This window comes from Nyctibius grandis, chromosome 2 (genome assembly GCF_013368605.1).
Source record: "Nyctibius grandis isolate bNycGra1 chromosome 2, bNycGra1.pri, whole genome shotgun sequence".
Lineage (NCBI taxonomy): Eukaryota > Metazoa > Chordata > Aves > Nyctibiiformes > Nyctibiidae > Nyctibius > Nyctibius grandis.
Genome location: NC_090659.1, coordinates 4,426,190 through 4,443,674, shown reverse-complemented (window position 1 = coordinate 4,443,674; position 17,485 = coordinate 4,426,190). Strand labels below are relative to the sequence as shown.

The following is a 17,485-nucleotide window of genomic DNA, read 5'->3' as shown; positions in this document are numbered from 1 at the left end:
AGAGACAGATTTTAAAATACCTCAAAAATAGTTCAAGATCTCTAGTGGTAAGAGCTGGAGGCAGCTGTGTAATCCTTGAGGGCTGCTATTTTAAGGATAATTCCAAAAAGAGACACAGTATTGTAGCTGGTTATCAGGAGAGTGATATTTCTGGACTGTTTTGGCTTGACACTGATAAAAGGAAAAGAAAAGAAAAAGATAAATTTAAAAAGCTGTTGCTATCTCCTGCTGTTCAGACTTCCTCGTACTCATGTTTTGTACCAGGTTACTTGAAATCATACTTCAAAAGTATTTTAACTGACTATCTTTAACAAATGTAATTGGAATGCCATATACAATAATTGCTATCAATTTTCATGCCAAATACAGATTATTCTTCAGGAGGGGTGGGGTGGTATATACACATATATGCACACACCTCTCTCCCTCCTCTGTAAGGAAGTGATTAGTCAATTGCTTTAGTGGAATGATTTGCTTGCTGAAAATTGCACAGTTAGTTACATAACCCCTATAGAACTAGATCCTTCAGTCTAGATATTGTACACTGAAGAGACTGGAAATAATTTTATATTTTGCTGCAATTTCTAATTGATTTTTTAGTTACTTTATTGTAAAAATGCAAATACGGTTTTATAATTTGTTCATTCAGATCCCGTTGTGTTATAAACTCACAGCCTTTTTCAGTGGCATGAAAGTAGGGTAGTCTATAAAATAAAGTCACTTAGTGCAGTTTGGTATGCATTGTTCCTGATAATAAACTATGTACTCAGTAAGACACAACACTCCATCACAGGACATGCTTAGTACGTGTACAGCTTTTCCCTTATGAGGTAGTGAGCAAGCAATCCTTTTTCACAAATATCTATGCCAAACTTTAAGTAGTTAAGTAACTGAAGATAATTAGGAGGCATAATAGATATTTTAAGTGTGGGAATAAGCATTGGAACTGGTAAGTAAACTTTGCAATTGTTGATGTATTCAATATATTTACTCAGCTTTTCCCTGTGACAGTTCTAAATAGCACTCCAAGCAGTTCATTAGCTTTGGCACCACAAAGAAGCTGTCACTGCTGTCCAAACTGCAATGCCAATAATAACTAGTCTGGTTGCAAAAAGATCACTGAAGATTTTGTACTTATTTTTACAACTGTTTAGGAACAGGTTTCACTTTGCTGCCGTGGACTTTCTCATTCAATGTACTAAGGTGGACAGACCACAGTAAATGCTGGGATGGGGTACTCTCTGTATGTTACTAATATACAGTCTTCCCTTTAAAAATATGGATTTACGTTCCTCATCATTCTTTCATTCTGTTACCTTGAAGGGTCGCCAATACCTGTGGGCATTGATGTGCAGGTAGAAAGCATTGACAGCATATCAGAAGTTGACATGGTAAGTTGGTTAGTAGAACTGGAATAATTTCAGCCAAAATTCAGGGTCTCAGAAACGTCCACCTGGATGATATAAAATAATACAGTTAAAAAAAGCAAACCCTTAAAGAGCACAACCTTGCCTTGAAACATGCAAGCCATTCTCATTTAAACTAGTAAGTGTTACATAAGAGCACATGTTGAATTTCTCCCTAGGCAAGAGTAACAGATCAGAGTGGATAGTGCTCTGATTTGAAAATGCCAACCATTCAGTAAGCCCCATGGGCTTCCATGTGAGCTCTTAGTGCTCTGCACATTAGATGATGAGGCTTCATGTCCTTTGCTTCCTTTGCTTATGCAGACCTGAATATTCCCATCATTTCTGGTGTGGGTGGAGCTGTAGTCATAACAAATGGAAATAGAAGAATCAGTTCCAGAAATGGTCCTAGGAAGGAGATGCCCTCACTGCAATCAAGGGCCTGTAGCACTGGAATGCAGGCTGTTCATTCCTCAGCCAAAACTGAAACTAATGCCACCCAGACATTAGGGCCAAGTTGCTCCATGCTAGAACAGCAAGGCAGGTTAACTTTACAAAGAGATATCATCTACAATATCTTTTCACAGTGAGTGTAGCTCTAGTCATAGGTGTTGAATTTACAATGTGATCTGTCAGTATGAACCCCTGCATTCCTTTGCAAACCTACCCAAATCATAAAATAATATTACAAGGACATAAAATCATATTACAGGGGAAGACCTAAGTACCTTCCCAGTAGTCTTATCAGAAGTAATTGTTCTACTGAGATAAATGATGTCTGCCTAATAATGCAAAAGTTATATAGGTGAGCACAGAGCAGTCAGGCTGTGCAGAAGCTCAGACTGGGTTTGCGGCATCCTCTCCATCTCTTCCCACGTGTATATTTGCAGTCATGTTATTTCTCTAAATAGGATGATAAAATATTTGTAACAATCTTCCATATTAAAAAAGAATGTAATTCTTATAAATTTAATTGTTTACTCTAATGAAATTCATCATATTGTTTCTTTATGATGCATTTAATTCATAAGCATACTAATCTAAAACCCCTGTGCAATATTTGTACAAAATGTATCAATTAATGGATTTTACAAATGGACCTAATGCTCATGAAGAACTCAAATTAATCCCATTGTAAAGGAACCACAGTCCATTCTGGGAAAATCTTGTGAAGGTTTCCAAAGGAAACCTCTTTCCATTTGCTTTTGGTTGGTTTTAAAGTTTCCTTATCACTTCACTGATGGCCCAATCCAGCAGACCACTGAAATCTGTAAAAGTTTTATCTAAGTATAAATGAAGTATGAATCTCAGACTCAGACACCAGTGACAAGGCAAACAGCCAGTATCTCAGAGGTATCCTTCAATCTATACTTAAACTCATTGAGTGGTGTTTGATTCCTCTCATTGAGGATCCTCTAGATGTTTAGAGAAGAAATTGATCCTTTGCATGAATTGATTACTTTGTACTGTTCTCTATTGTATGTGAATAAAGCATTGTCTTCCTTTATTTTTAATTACACAAAGGACTTCACAATGACTTTATATCTCAGACATTACTGGAAGGATGAGAGACTTTCATTTCGTAGTAACAAAAACAAAAGTATGACTTTTGATGGAAGACTGATAAAAAAGATCTGGGTACCTGATGTATTTTTTGTACACTCCAAAAGATCTTTCATCCATGATACGACTGTGGAAAACATCATGCTCCGAGTATACCCTGATGGCAATGTACTCTTCAGTCTACGGTAAGAAAAATACCCTTTTATAGGAAAATACATGACTGCAATTGTGGACCAATAGTTGGTACAGTGAGAAACTGCTGGAAATACTTGCAGTTAAGATTCTGATACTGGACTGGCATTAGTCCCCTGGCATCAGTTAATGGGAACTGGTGACCAGTGTACCAGTGGAAAAATAAATTTAGGATTGATAACATATAGATAACATATTTTTCTATCATTGACATATTGTTTCCTGTCACAGGATAATGGCAGCTTTTTCATCTCTTGTAAATAGTGCTGAAGTTTAGGAAGTGTTGATTCATTGTCAGTGGTTTTAGCAATATTGCAGTAGTTTTACTGTTGAGTACAGCAAGGCCCAAAATCATTAGCAAAGAACAAATGTGGGTTTTTTTCCCTTGAGCCTTTTAAAACTGTCTGTATCAGCTATTTCCACCCTGGGATGCCTGTAAACACGCCACTGATACTAATTGGGGCTCCAGATAGGCACGGAGAGCAGATTATTGGTGCTGACACCAGTGATGCTAAACAGGCGTGTTGTGTGACTACAAGGAACTGGAAAGTGAAACAGCAGTTCCAGGACTGGAACAGCAAGGTCATTAAATGTGTCTCCCTTCTATCTACATGTTATTGGTTCTCTTCATGAAGCAGATCTTGATGATGTGACAGAAATAGTTTTAATGGAGGAATTTTCCCCCCAGGGTAAAGGCCCTGAGGCCTGCGCATTGCAGAAATCACAGTTCTCCAGTTTGTTACTAATTAGGCCTGTGCACAGAGGTGATATTTCATCTGATCTGGATAGTTTGAAGATTTATGCAAGCACTTGAGATTATGGCTATGTAGTAATTGTTCCAACGAATAATGAATTTATCTACCCTCATGAAAACATGCAGAAACCCTCACAACAGCAGGTGTATACCTCTTTAAAATACAGTCTGTTCAAGAATCACACTGACCAGTAGGAAATAAAGAGGTGAACTATGCATTTTATTGCTATATTAATTTGCATGCTTCATGAGGGGGAGAGAGGTATCAGAGGAACTACACCACTACACTAAAGCTTACAGCAGTGGCTCTCCATGTGAGGGGTGTGACATACATTCAGCTGGGGGAAGGAAGAGTGGTGAAGAGACATAAGATGGGCAAACGCATTCTGTCAGCTTGCTGGAGGGGTAAAGTGTCACCAAGATAAACAGTAAGATATTGTGCACAAATAGTTAGAAACCAAAGGGAGCACGTCATGGGAATGACAGAAATGGAGAGAAAGGAAAAAGAAAGATGGGAGGGAAGGAAAAGGAGGAAGTAGAGCTGAGAGACAGACACAGCGTGAATCAATTTGCTACGTTTTGCTCATTGCATGGAACCCCCTTCATGATGGGAGCCCATGCCCTGTGTCCTGCATCACATTTGCAAGCTGGTGCTCTACTGTTCTTCCTTGCTCTCATCCTTTCTGCTCCCACAGTTATCTTTCCCTAACCCTGCATTACCAGATGGTGTGTACTGGGTGACTCCTCCTTGCTCTGACAAGTGAGCTTGCAGCCAGCCTCGCCTTCCTGTGCCAGTGAATAGCAAAGCCCCAAAGTTCTTCCCAAACCTGTGGATTTCTTCCTGGACGTAAGCAGGAAGGGCAGGTGTCCTGTCCTCTGCCTTTCCTTCTCTGTCAGTTCTTTCCAAACTGAGAAGCAGGGAAAGGGGTGACCTCAAGGCTGGTGAACCAAGGTTTTAAAATGATTAAGGTGAAACAATGAGTTTCTAGCCTGAGTGGTGTTAATACATATGTTCCTAAAGAATCAGATGCTCATTAAAACATCCTTTTTGTATTGCCAGTTTTACATGCAGTGGGTAGGTTATATTCCAAATACTTATGTACAAGAAACCTCCAGATTCCACAGTTCTTCTTCAGTGCCTAGCATGCGGGATTTTATTGAAGCAAAGCGGAACAAAAATCCAGATTTGTTGCTAAAATACTCTTTTTTTTTTTCAATCAACATTTTCTTCTTGTTCCCCTGATCCTTTAGTCAACAGCTAAAAGACGGAAGCAGTATCCATAGTTGGAACTCTTATGCATGATTTCAAAGGGGTACCACTCTTACAATCTCATTCCAAGCCAGTAAAATCTTACACCTGTAAAAATTCAGCTACAGTGTGATTACTGATCACAAGTTTTCAAAGATCACTTACATATCCAGTATATCCCTTATCACTTAAATCCCTGTAGGATTCAGTTAGGGGAAAACTGAAAAATCAAAGTAAAACATCAAATGACATGCAAGCTGTGACAGGAAAGGGAAATTTGGCAATATTTACCATATTTAAATTGCTGCCTCTAGCCTTTTTTTTTGCTTATTGGTTAAAAGTCAAGGCACATTTATCTTCTAAACATGTGAAAAAGCAGGTGGAATGCAAAATAATGTCTTTACCTAGGTTTCCTTAAGCTTTCTAATGTATAAGGCATTTCCATGGTTTTGAGGAGGAGAGTAGGCTTCCAGAAATTGCAGCTTATCTTTTTATGCACTTAAATATTACAACAATTCTAGCTGGGAAAATAGCACTTGGAATAATATTTGCTCTAATCTGTAATATTATCTACTTCAATCTATGAGAAATCCAGTCAAGAAATGTGAACTCTCCTTGTTAATCTTCATAAGTATAACCCTTCAAAGCAAAACGTGTGACAGGCTAATGAAGGATCAGACCAGTAAAGGGTTTAAAAATTGAAGGTAATGTACTTAGGAAGAAAGACTATTTATGTTTTAAAAATATGATTTTCCCACTGGTTTAGTTTTATCTCACTGTCTTGTAGCAATTCTAGAAGCATCTAAAAAACAGCAGGAAAAACTCAATCATTAGGATTCTAAACAGCTGATTGGTTGGGGATCTCATGAAGATGTCTGCACAGCCCTAAGAAAGTATGAAATTTTTCATTTAATTTCTGTTTTTGTGTTCCTTTCTGCAGAATAACAGTTTCTGCTATGTGTTTCATGGATTTCAGTAGGTTTCCTCTGGACACTCAGAACTGTTCTTTAGAACTGGAAAGCTGTAAGTTTAATTCATACCTGTTCTTCACACATGCATTCTTACCAGCACTCTATCTTGTTCATAATACTTTTTTCACTTATTTTTATGTGTGACCTCAACCCTTCAACCTGTACCTGTTAAACTGTAGCCAGTCTGGGATCTTTCCAGAACTCGGTGAGCTTTGGGAAGATAGAAAAACCATGATGCACCCTGCTTTGTTTCGACTGGGTTGATATTCCAAGGCCTAAATCTAAAAATGTTTCCCCTGTCAAAAATCATGGTCTTTTTTCTGAGAAAAAAATGCAAGTTAAAAGTAAAATAAGATGTCAATATTTGACCTCATGGAAAAATGAAAATGAGTGCTTGTGTTACTGTGAAATGTCTGCTTTCTCACCCCTGACTCAGTTGTCTGTAGTAAGCTGTAGAGCTGGACAACAAAAGGTAGTTGTGTTTTGCAGAGCCTTTTGATATCTCAATATTTATTCTTATTTGGATTATGAGTAAAACTGGGATGCTGGTTTGTTGTTTAGTCTTGGAAAAGAGAACAGATCCTCGGCATTCAGGTAGTCTGCTCAGTGTGGCAGCTCCAGAGTTCTGATCCTATGTGCCTTGTGACCCTGAGCGTGCCCATGTACCCCATCTGTCAGGTAAGCTTCTGGCAGGGCACAGGACTGGGCTTCACTTGGAACAAGGTGCAATATGGTCTTTGCAAATTTTTCCATGTCAACTAACTGGCAAATTGATGTTAAAAAAATGTTTCTTTGGGGTTTTCCCAAATTGTTTGAGTGGTCTTGTATCTCTAAGAAAAGAAAACAGAAGCATTATTCCAGCAGAAGAGGTGATTTAGTTTTTACTTTCTCATAGATGCATACAATGAAGATGATCTGATGTTATACTGGAAACATGGAAACAAGTCCCTGAGCACAGATGAGCACATCTCCCTCTCCCAGTTTTTCATCGAAGAATTCAGTGCTTCCAGTGGACTAGCTTTTTACAGCAGTACCGGTATAGTAAGCCTCTGTCATTAAAAGAGAGAAGCACAGGACACAATCACGAAGAAAGAATGTCTTTCACATTTAAATTCATTGCTAATAAATGACTATTACTGCTGAGAGATCTCAGTTAAAATGATGTCTGTCAATCACACTGGTCTGTCGGCCTAGGTCCTCTGTTCTCCTTTACATTACCAATGTAACACTTCTGTGGTATTAGGAGAGGCCATAATAATACTTGTAACTTAACATGTGACAAAAAGAACCTGAAAAAAATGCACAACAATGAAATACATGCTGTTGTGAGCTCTTGCAAAATCGTGGTGCTTCTCTGAAAGCCACTGGAATATTCGGTTTACAGGAATCTTTGGGTCCTGGTTATATAGAAAAGCTTGAAAACACAAACCCTAAAGGGTCAAGTACTAGAAAGCAAACAAGAGAAACCCCAATGTGTTTTATTGGCTAAAATCTCCTCGTTTTTGGAGCTGTAAAATGTCATTAAAAGTCTGCTAACTATAAGATTTCCACATGAGAGCATTTATAACCTATTGAGATCTAATTCATGGCTGGCTTAATGTTCCCTGTTTATACATAAAATTGCAGAAAAAAATCCCTTTATATCACTCCTACATTGTTTAAATACAGATATCTGCCCCAGACGGGTTTTTATTTCTCCCTATAGATCTTGAACTATACTTTCTGGCAAACTGCATAAGGCTTTAGGAGTTTATTATAGTCTTACTTTCATGCAAGGTGGGTTTTATTTTCTTTGTAGTTGTACATGCAATTATAAATTTTGAAATACTTCTCTATGTAAGTAGTCTAACCATACATTTTTAACCAGATGATAAAACAGCATGCTTGCTACCGTACTTTCCAGTCTGAGCCAATTCATTTCAGTGTGAATATTGCCCTTTATATCAAGGCAGATTAGTAAAATAGAAATTATTCCGTATAATACGATGAAATGCATAACACTTTGGAAAAAAGCCTATAAGACACACAGGAAAACTGCAAATAGATTTATTTACTGTGTTTTATTTACAGGATAGCTTCTTTTTGCATTTAAAAAAGAGCCGTTCAAATTTGCGGTGGCTGATATTGAATGCAGAAATTCCAGTCTAAATTATGATGCAGCCTAAGCAGTGAGGAATTCACAGCTTGATCAGGTTCTTCATCCTTATCTCTTCCGCATGTGTGAGCTAAGAACAGAGCTCCAGCTTTCAAGAGCTACTGTCATGTGAGAAGAGGGCGAGTGATGATACCTTACTATCGTAACTGTGCCTTGCTGAGAGTTACGTCAATTTTGTTCTTGTTGCAAGAAGGGGACTGGGATGTTTTCCACCAAACTGCTATCACTGTGTGTTGAAACTGGGTTCCAGGAACTCAGCTGGCTTCTTTCTGCGTTGCTATTCTCATCAAAAAGCACTTATGCAAGCAAATACGGCCTTGTGCACAACAGTGCACCTCATACCACCCCTGTACCCAGGCCTTCGCAGCACCTTCACAGCACCTTTGACTTTGCAAAGTGTAACTGCTTAACACTTACATGCAGATGTTTTGATGATGAGCTTGCTCAGCAGGGTAAAGGTGAAAGGAAAGACTTTTTTTAAGTTGCAGGGACCACTGGGAAGTACCTGAAAAATGCATGTACCATATCTTAATTAGAACACTGCCCTTTGTAGATACACACTTTTCTTTGGCTTTGAGGTTTTGTTTCAGTCAGGAGGTTCCACTTTCTCCCGTTCTTTTATTTTGCTTGTTGGAAGAAAACCCGAAGTTAAGTAACAGTGGGCAACAATCAGCACAACTGTAATGGGAGCCATCTCCCCCTGAAGAGTCTCGGGCAAGAAATGGACAAAAATGCTGCTCACAAAGCAGCTTTATGCACTTTATGTTCTGCGTACCCTTTCCTGTGAATCTCGGTGAACTACACATGCATAGCATTTAGGCTTTTGGAGTTCCCTGGCCTCTAAAGGAGCAACAATTTCAATCCATTTCTGAGACAATCATTTTTAAAACCAAAAACCTTCTCCACAACTGAAAACACATAGAGCATGTTTAGTATTAGATGGGGTTATTGTTGAGATACTCCTCTTTATAAAGTCGCTCTTTGTGATGGCATGACCGCTCCAACACAGGCTCCTTGATGTCTCTAGTTGTACGAGACAGGCAGATGCTGCGCAGCCAGCCACTTCTGTCTGCTTTTCACCTCCCTATAAACTGATGTCCCTCCCATCGCAGGGGGTATAACGCACGTGCTTTGCTGCACAGACAGAGCATGCCCCAAAATCACTAGATGGCACCCTTTCCTCTAAAGTCTGACCGTCGGAAAAGTGCTGCTTGTTGCTGGGTCTTTGTAGCGTGAGAGAAGGCAGGCTACTTTTTGGGGGAGGCAGGATGTTGGCTTCACTGTCCTAGCTGGACTGGACAATTATATTCGGTCTGTATTCTCCCGGCAGTTTCATTTGAAGGCTATTTACTTTTTTTTCAATTTCCTAACTTTAATTATAATATAGTATTTTATTTATGCAGTCGTGATGCTTCACTCCCAAGGCAGCAGCATTTTAACGAGGTATGACGGACAGTTTGTAAAGCACTATATAAAACCAAGGTGGTGGCAATATTTGTTACACAATTACTATTAGTGATGTGGATACATCATTCCTACTGGAAGGAGGGGGCCAGTGAACAGAGCTCACAAATAACACAGCTCTCTCCTCTCCCAACCTGTTCCTCTCTCTTTTTTCAATAGGTTGGTACAATCGACTTTTTATAAACTTTGCGCTTCGGAGACATATTTTCTTTTTTGTGCTACAATCCTATTTCCCAGCCATGCTGATGGTGATGCTGTCTTGGGTTTCATTTTGGATTGACAGAAGAGCCGTTCCTGCCAGAGTATCACTAGGTAAACCTTTAATGTATATTTTTGGGGGAAGTATTGAATGGATAGGGGAGAGGTTTTGAAGTTACCTTAGCTTCCTATTTACACAGGACATGAGCAAGTATATCAGGTAATTGCCTGAACAACACTACTTTTGCCACTGTTACCGTTACCACAAACTTTAGTCAACCTTTACATTTGGAAATGGGATATTTGTTCAGATTGGCTTTGCTGTATTAGGAAACAGCTCACATACGACAAAAAAAAAAAAGGGTGATTCTGCAGATTTCCCTATGTAGAATTTTACTTCATTCCTTTTTTTTCCCCTCAAAACTGGGTTGGTTTTTTCCTCCCCTATTCCCAGGGGAGGAAAAGTAACAGGTAGTAACAAGCAGTCAGATCCCTCCCTAAATCCATGGTTCATGAGAGACACTTAACAGGCATAGCACAATCTGCCTAAAGGCTCTGCAGCTCTGCTTTCTCTCTAGAAACATTTGGTATCTTCCTACCAACACGGAACCAGTTTCCTGACTTGTCCTTTGTTAGGCACCTTGAAAATGTTTGCTTTGGTGCCTTAACTGTGCAAGGCACGCAGGCTTCTGTGGAAGCCAAAGAGTAAGTTGGGCAACTTTCTGCTTTCACAGTTTTAGTTCTGAACACTACAGCTCAGGAGAAAAAGACTATTTACAGTATTGTTTTTCTCAGTGATGAATCAGTTGATACCACTTCAAGACTGCCTTTGTTGGGAATTTAGTGCTGATGGCCTTGGAATAAGTACATTTTTTTCAAAGATTGGCACCTCTGTGAAGATCTGATGGAAATTCGTTAAGATATCTAACATAACCATGATGCATCTGAGTCCTGCAACTGTTGGTTTAAGAATTAGTAAAGAAGCTCGTGTTCTTTCTTCTCACTGATGCTAGTTCCAGAAACCAGCTGTATGTTGTCATATTTCTTAGACAAGTGAAAATTTGAGGAACTTTGTTTAAGAAACAAACATGCATGTACTGAGGGAGCCCTCAATTTTTATCTGTAGCTATATCAATCTAGAAAAAATAGGGACAGTAGCTGCCTCAGATCCCTTTCTATTGGCACAGTCTAAAGCTATTAACACCTGAGATATAAATCTATTTTTTAGTCTAAATACAAATTATAGTACCTCCTACCTACTTTTATTAATGCATGTCCCAATTCGTTTTACTTAGAAGAAATCTGACTTCACCTTTAAAAATAAAGTTTTAATTCTCAGTAGGTCATTTGTCATGTTGTCGAGATGGTTTTGCTGATCATGTTCTTTAATTTATATATGGATTTCTGCAGACGGTTATGCATCAGGAGTTCTATGAATAACGTGCATTTCATTAGCATAAGCATACATAATTTATAGGCAATGTTAACAACAAAGTTTAAAAAGCTCAGCTCCCTATCCTACAGTATACGCATTTTCAATACATTTATTTCTTCTTATAGGGTATATTTCAAACTCCATCCTTCAACCTAAGGCACTTGCAGAGAAGGAGAGGGAAAACCCTTGTATGTTCCAATGGACTTGAACTAGCATAAAACTGGAGAAAGGCTATACTGAGACTCAGCTGAAAGGCTGTGCTATCAGCCAGTGCTGTCTCACAGATGTTACTGAGATGTCTTCACTTCCAGTGTTACATTCATTTCATTAAAGCAGGGCCTGGGATGGGTGTTGGTGTTTTTTTTTTTTTCTGAGATAAAGCAAAACAAAATGAGATGAATAGCTGCACATAAGAGGAGAGATTGAAAAGATGAGGGTGAAATTCACAGAATCACAGAATCAATCAGGTTGGAAGAGACCTCTGAGATCATTGAGTCCAACCATTGCCCTGACACCACCCTGTCAACTAGACCATGGCACTAAGTGCCATGTCCAGTCTTTTCTTAAACACCTCCAGAGATGGTGACTCCACCACCTCCCTGGGCAGCCCATTCCAATGTCCAATGACCCTTTCTGAGAAGAAATTCTTCCTAATGTCCAACCTGAACCTTCCCTGGCGCAGCTTGAGGCTATGTCCTCTTGTCCTATCACTAGTTGTCTGGGAGAAGAGGCCGACTCCCGCTTCACTACAACCTCCCTTCAGGTAGTTGTAGACTGCAATAAGGTCACCTCTGAGCCTTCTCTTCTCCAGGCTAAACAACCCCAGCTCCCTCAGCCGTTCCTCATAGGTCAGACCCTCCAGACACTTCACCAGCTTGGTCGCCGCTCCTCTGGACTCGCTCCAACACCTCAACATTTTTCTTGAAGTGCAGGGCCCAAAACTGGACACAGTATTCAAGGTGTGGCCTCACCAGTGCCGAGTACACATTCCAGACACACTGAAGTAAACAATGTTTACTTAGTTTCAATGGATATAGCACTTTTACGCTAGAGTGTTTTTAGATAGCCATGAACTTATGACAGAGACATACAAGCTGATATATGTTCTCAAGTACAATTTGAGAAGAGGTTGGGAGGGAACCTGGTGATTCCTTAGTGATTCTTCAGGACTAGAAAGTGTGTAGCGGAGCCTTGGGTCCGGGAAGTGAGGGAAGACCATGAACCTGCTTCCACTTCTCTATAGCAGTGCGTAAAGCTGTCACAGAATAGTGTTCCTTATGCTGCTGAATCCCCAGTGTTGTCCCCCTGCTGTTTGAACCTGGTGTGCCACAGCTCTAACTACACGCACTGAGCAGAGAGATTATTTACTGGTTTCAGTATTGTATGTGATAGGTCCTTCATGGTTCACTCCACTTTTCAGAGCCTCTGCAATGAAGTTAAAGGCAATGTCAATCATATGCCCTCACAAAGCAGCTTCGCTGTCCAAGCAACAGCGAAGACTAAACAGAACCAGCTGGCCAGTATTATGATCACCTCCCCTTTTTCTTTGGCAGGTATAACTACAGTGCTGACAATGTCAACCATCATGACAGGAGTAAGTGCCTCAATGCCTCAAGTGTCTTACATAAAGGCTGTGGATGTGTATTTATGGATCAGCTTCCTTTTTGTCTTCCTGTCTGTCATCGAATATGCAGCAGTGAACTATCTCACCACAATTGAAGAGAGAAAGCAACTCAAAAAAAAGGGCAAGGTAAAATCCTCTGTGTTTTGTTGCCTTCAGAAAGCATCACAGAAGCCACAGAGTAATCCTGATATACCACTGTGATAACAGTACAGTAACCATCCCTTGACTCCACTCTGTATCTCACTTCTCTTTACTTGGCTGAAGGGAGGAAATGTATCCTCCTTTCTGAGATCTTGAGACGGTCTGTGTTTTCTCTCTCTTCCTTTTCTTGTGGCAGAGGTTAGGGAGTACATCTCCTGATATTTTTTTTTTTTTTTGCTTCCCCCCCTCTTCCCCCTGAGGAAGGTAACCTTCATTCTGTTCTCAAATATCTACTGATCAAGGAAATTTTCCTCTCTCTGAAATATACCCCAGAATGCACTCATGTAATATTCCCTCCTGTTTCCTGTGAAGCAGAGTCTATTTCTCCTTCTCCTGCTTTGGCATTTTCAATTGGGAAGATGGGTTTAATGATACCTTTTTGTCCCAAGACCAGATGAATGACAAGGTCATTTTTAGAAAAGTGTGCCTGCAGCAAAAACGTTCACAAGTTAAACATTTGCTTTCTATGAAGCACTCACTTAAATACTTTGCTTCAAGAATATCCCCCCATGTAAACTCATTTGTTGGAATATCACAAGGGGAAAAACACAAAAAGGGTGCATATGTTACTCATGTGATTTGATAATCCTATAAAAAAACTACTCATGGAAATGTTTGAAGCAATTTCCCACAACTCCAGCAACACAGACCTCCAGGAGAGGCAGAGTTTGATTTTTCTGTTTCAGAAGCTGGGGGACATATTGCCAGCCATAAGCTGGCAATAATCAGTCAGACGTGTTTTATCGCATGTATTGCCTTCCTCGCTCATGTCCTGTGCAAGGGGTCAGGCCCCACAGATAGCAATACTGTGTTCTCCCTATGCTCTCTACAGGGGGAACAACACTGAAGAGAAAGAAAGCTTTATTATCTGTTTTATTTCTTTATAATTTACTAAAATGGCTCCTGATAGATGCAGAATAACTATTCTTTGTTGCCAGGTTTCAGGAACATACAGTATTGATGCTGTGCAAGCAATGGCTTTCGATGGCTGCTTTCACGACACGGATGTGGACATGGACCTGACTGCTTTCCCAGACCGCTGTGAAGAGAATGAGACTCGGGCACGTGCAGCCAGTGTCGCCAATGTGGACACAACTAACGTAAAGAGGAAGAGATCTCTGAAGGGAAATATGGGCAGGATTATTTTACAGAACAATCATGTTATTGACACATATTCCAGGATCATATTTCCCAGTGTGTATATTGTGTTCAACTTTTTTTACTGGGGTTTGTACATATGAACAAAAATCATTATAAGCTCGACATTATTTTGCGTACGAGTAGCACCGTGCTTTAAAAATAATGCAGCAGCAGCAGAGGAAAGGGTTAAAAGTTTCCAAAACTGACTTCTGCGTCATACCAAGGCTGTTTTGGTTAGCAGCAAAACTGTTAATGAAAAACTCTCACAAGTCTGGTTTATTTTTCAATTGGACTGTGCAATGCTTCATCGGGGCAATCTGATGCACTTGCTACTACTGCAGTAGCATAGCAGCAGTGTGATCACTAAGGCAGCCCTTTGTCACACACCTAAACAGGCAGCAGCTCCCACCTGAAGTATTCTCCAGTCTCTGTCTACACTCTAACCATTCCTCTTTAATCAGCCTTTCTGTTTGTTCTCCACTTGTGGTCCATTTTCGTAGGCAATCAGCACCAATCGTCTTCAAATAGCTCCTATCCCTATATCACTTGCTGCGTTTTGATTTTGCCAGGCAACCTGTATGCACCTCAGCAGCATTTGTCCTTGGATGGTAACTAGGGGGAACGTGATTATGACTTAGCAGCGGAGTAAGGACCAGCAGAAATCAGGAAGCAAAGCTGATGGGGCTTTGTACATCGTGCATCATCAACACCTCAAGAAAAACCCCTCACCCTGTCAGCTGTCCCTGACTTCCCACAGGATCATTGGGAAGGGCCTCTATTTTGGATAAATCTTGATCACTAGTCCCCGAGGCAGCACAGGAACAATGCCCAGACACGATGCACTTAGTGTCTTATAGCCACCTCCTAGGTGGTTGACTAGCGTCACCTGCACAAGCTGTGCCCCTCATGTGACACCCACACACCTGTGCCTCATGTAGACCTGCTGTAATCACCTGCTTTCTGCATAACTGTTCATTTCAGAGACGTAGGCTTTGAGGCAGAGATTTTAGAAAACTTTGTCACGAAAACAAAGCAACCATGTCTCCAGCAGAATCTGGTTGTTCTGCTTTATGTGGCACACATGAGCTTGGGGTTTTGCCCCCCTCTCTCTCCTTTTGGCTTTTGAGATTGAATGTTACAGTGAGAAGAAGCTACCTACATATGCCTGTTTGCAGCACTGATCCCCAGCACAGTTCAAGATACCACACCTAGACACACAGGACATAAAAGGAAGCAGCTGTGCCAAAACAGAGACATGTACAGGAATCCTGTCAGTCCCAGACGAATCCTACATGGAAATATCCTTAGGTCCAGGCTAAGGACCTTGAAATAAGGATGTGCAGGGACACACACAAAAGGTGTTCACAGCTCCAGAAAAGAATCAAGATTATTTTTGCAACTTTCCCAAATAAGGAGCATTTTCCACTTAAATTCCTTGGGTTTGTCTGTCATTTAAGGAAGTGAGTTTATATTTACAAAGTCAGTTAAAAATGATAATTTGTGGTGGCAAAAAAACGTCACAAGGTAAATGCTTGGTCACTGCTTGGTCAAGGCTAGGAAATGGGAACAAATTTGGAAGCCTGAATCGCTCTCTGGCTTATTTGGTTTTCCTGCTCCAATATTGTTTGCTCATTAGCATGGTGATGTCTCTTTCAAAACGCTGCATTTCTTAAGCTCCCAATTACGGAGAAGCTGGTGACACACTGCATGCCGGGTGATTGAAACCTGATGGAGTGAGTGGGTACTTTGGCAGCCAGTTCGCTCACAAACAAATGATCAGAGCTAAGATGGCTTTGATACTCTTCCAGGAAATCCTGTCATGGAAAGCAGAACCGTACCAGGAATGACAATGCTGGGAACGTAAAGCCAAAGGACACGCAGGCTTTGGCAACAGCAACAGCACACTAGACCTCAAGCTGAGCAAATGTGTAATATAGATATATAAAAAAAATACCATGACATCCTCGTTACTGCAGTGCCATTATAGAGGCATCCTCCACAGATGTTCCAGATTGCCTGAGAATATCTCATCTAATTGCTCCAAATGTGTGTCCCCTAAACTTTTCACATAAACTAATCTAACACCATTGTTTTCACATAAATTATTTATCTGCCTTACGGGAAGAGGTATTTGTTCTGCAGTCAACAGTGAATCCTCAGCCTCCAACAGAAAAAAATACCCATGTGCTTCTTGACCCAAAACAATTCCCTCTGCTAAATTTCTTACAGGATCTGCAGCAGCAAAAGCCCCACAGCACAGTGTGCCCAAGCCCCATGCAGGCTGTCCAGCAAGCAGGCCCACACATGGAAGTGTGGAGGAAAAGAGATTCCTCCCTTCTGGGCACATCTATACAGGTGCCTGAAAGCTGCCCAGCTTGCTTCGATGGAGGAAACTGTTAGTTGCTTTGCAAATGTGAATGTAACCATTGACAAAGTGTTCTCCGCATGGAGAGCACTACAGAGCAGGTTTTATTGTGGTAATGAAGAAGATTGCATGTTCTGATGATGAAACTTAACTGCATACTTTTATAGTGAAGCTTATAAATTCAAACTTCTTAATGCAGTGACGAGGATGATATCAGGTTCAGTTATACTTCACAAAGCCATTGCTTGTACAAATAGTAAAAAATAACAAACAGTATTTAAATACATTTTTCTTGTTTAGAGGGCTTTAGAAGGCTGGCTAAAACTCACATGACTCTCTTCTGAAGCTTGCGTTACCTTCCAGAAAGGGATGGTAATAAATACGTCTAGTGCATTTGTCTAGACAGACCAGCATGGAAGTCTTTAAAAAAGTATTCACAAGTATTTCCTATTCCTGTTATTTGTGGCTGGTTTTGTAGCCAGTCAAATGTACGGGTTTTACTTCCCACAGCATTTACTAAAAGTTAAAACACCACAACCATTATGTAAATACATATTTGTTTGAGTATTCGTCCTAGTGGTATCCAAGCAGTTATGCTGAGAGTACTCTGTGGATTTTTGGAACAAAAATAACAGCTTGTAATGGCTTCTGTGACCAGCTGAGGTGCAGGATGTGGCCTCCCTATTTTTAGCATCTGCTGCTCCACCCATCTCTATTAAGAAAACATCCTGTAAGTGTTAATGTAGGTGATGAAAACTTTTAAGTCTG

General features: G+C 40.3%; 1 protein-coding gene across 1 annotated transcript in view; it reads left to right on the top strand.

Annotated features, from left to right (window-relative positions):
* The window catches only part of GABRR3 (gamma-aminobutyric acid type A receptor subunit rho3), a 30,337-nt gene extending 15,843 nt beyond the window's left edge, over positions 1-14,494 (top strand). The window contains exons 3-9 of the mRNA XM_068425406.1: positions 1,324-1,391; positions 2,931-3,154; positions 6,105-6,187; positions 7,031-7,171; positions 9,914-10,066; positions 12,941-13,137; positions 14,151-14,494. Coding sequence (XP_068281507.1) covers positions 1,324-1,391; positions 2,931-3,154; positions 6,105-6,187; positions 7,031-7,171; positions 9,914-10,066; positions 12,941-13,137; positions 14,151-14,453 — 1,169 coding nt within the window. The 3' untranslated portion in view covers positions 14,454-14,494. The remainder of the gene's footprint in view (positions 1-1,323; positions 1,392-2,930; positions 3,155-6,104; positions 6,188-7,030; positions 7,172-9,913; positions 10,067-12,940; positions 13,138-14,150) is intronic.
* The last annotated feature ends 2,991 nt before the right edge of the window (positions 14,495-17,485 follow it).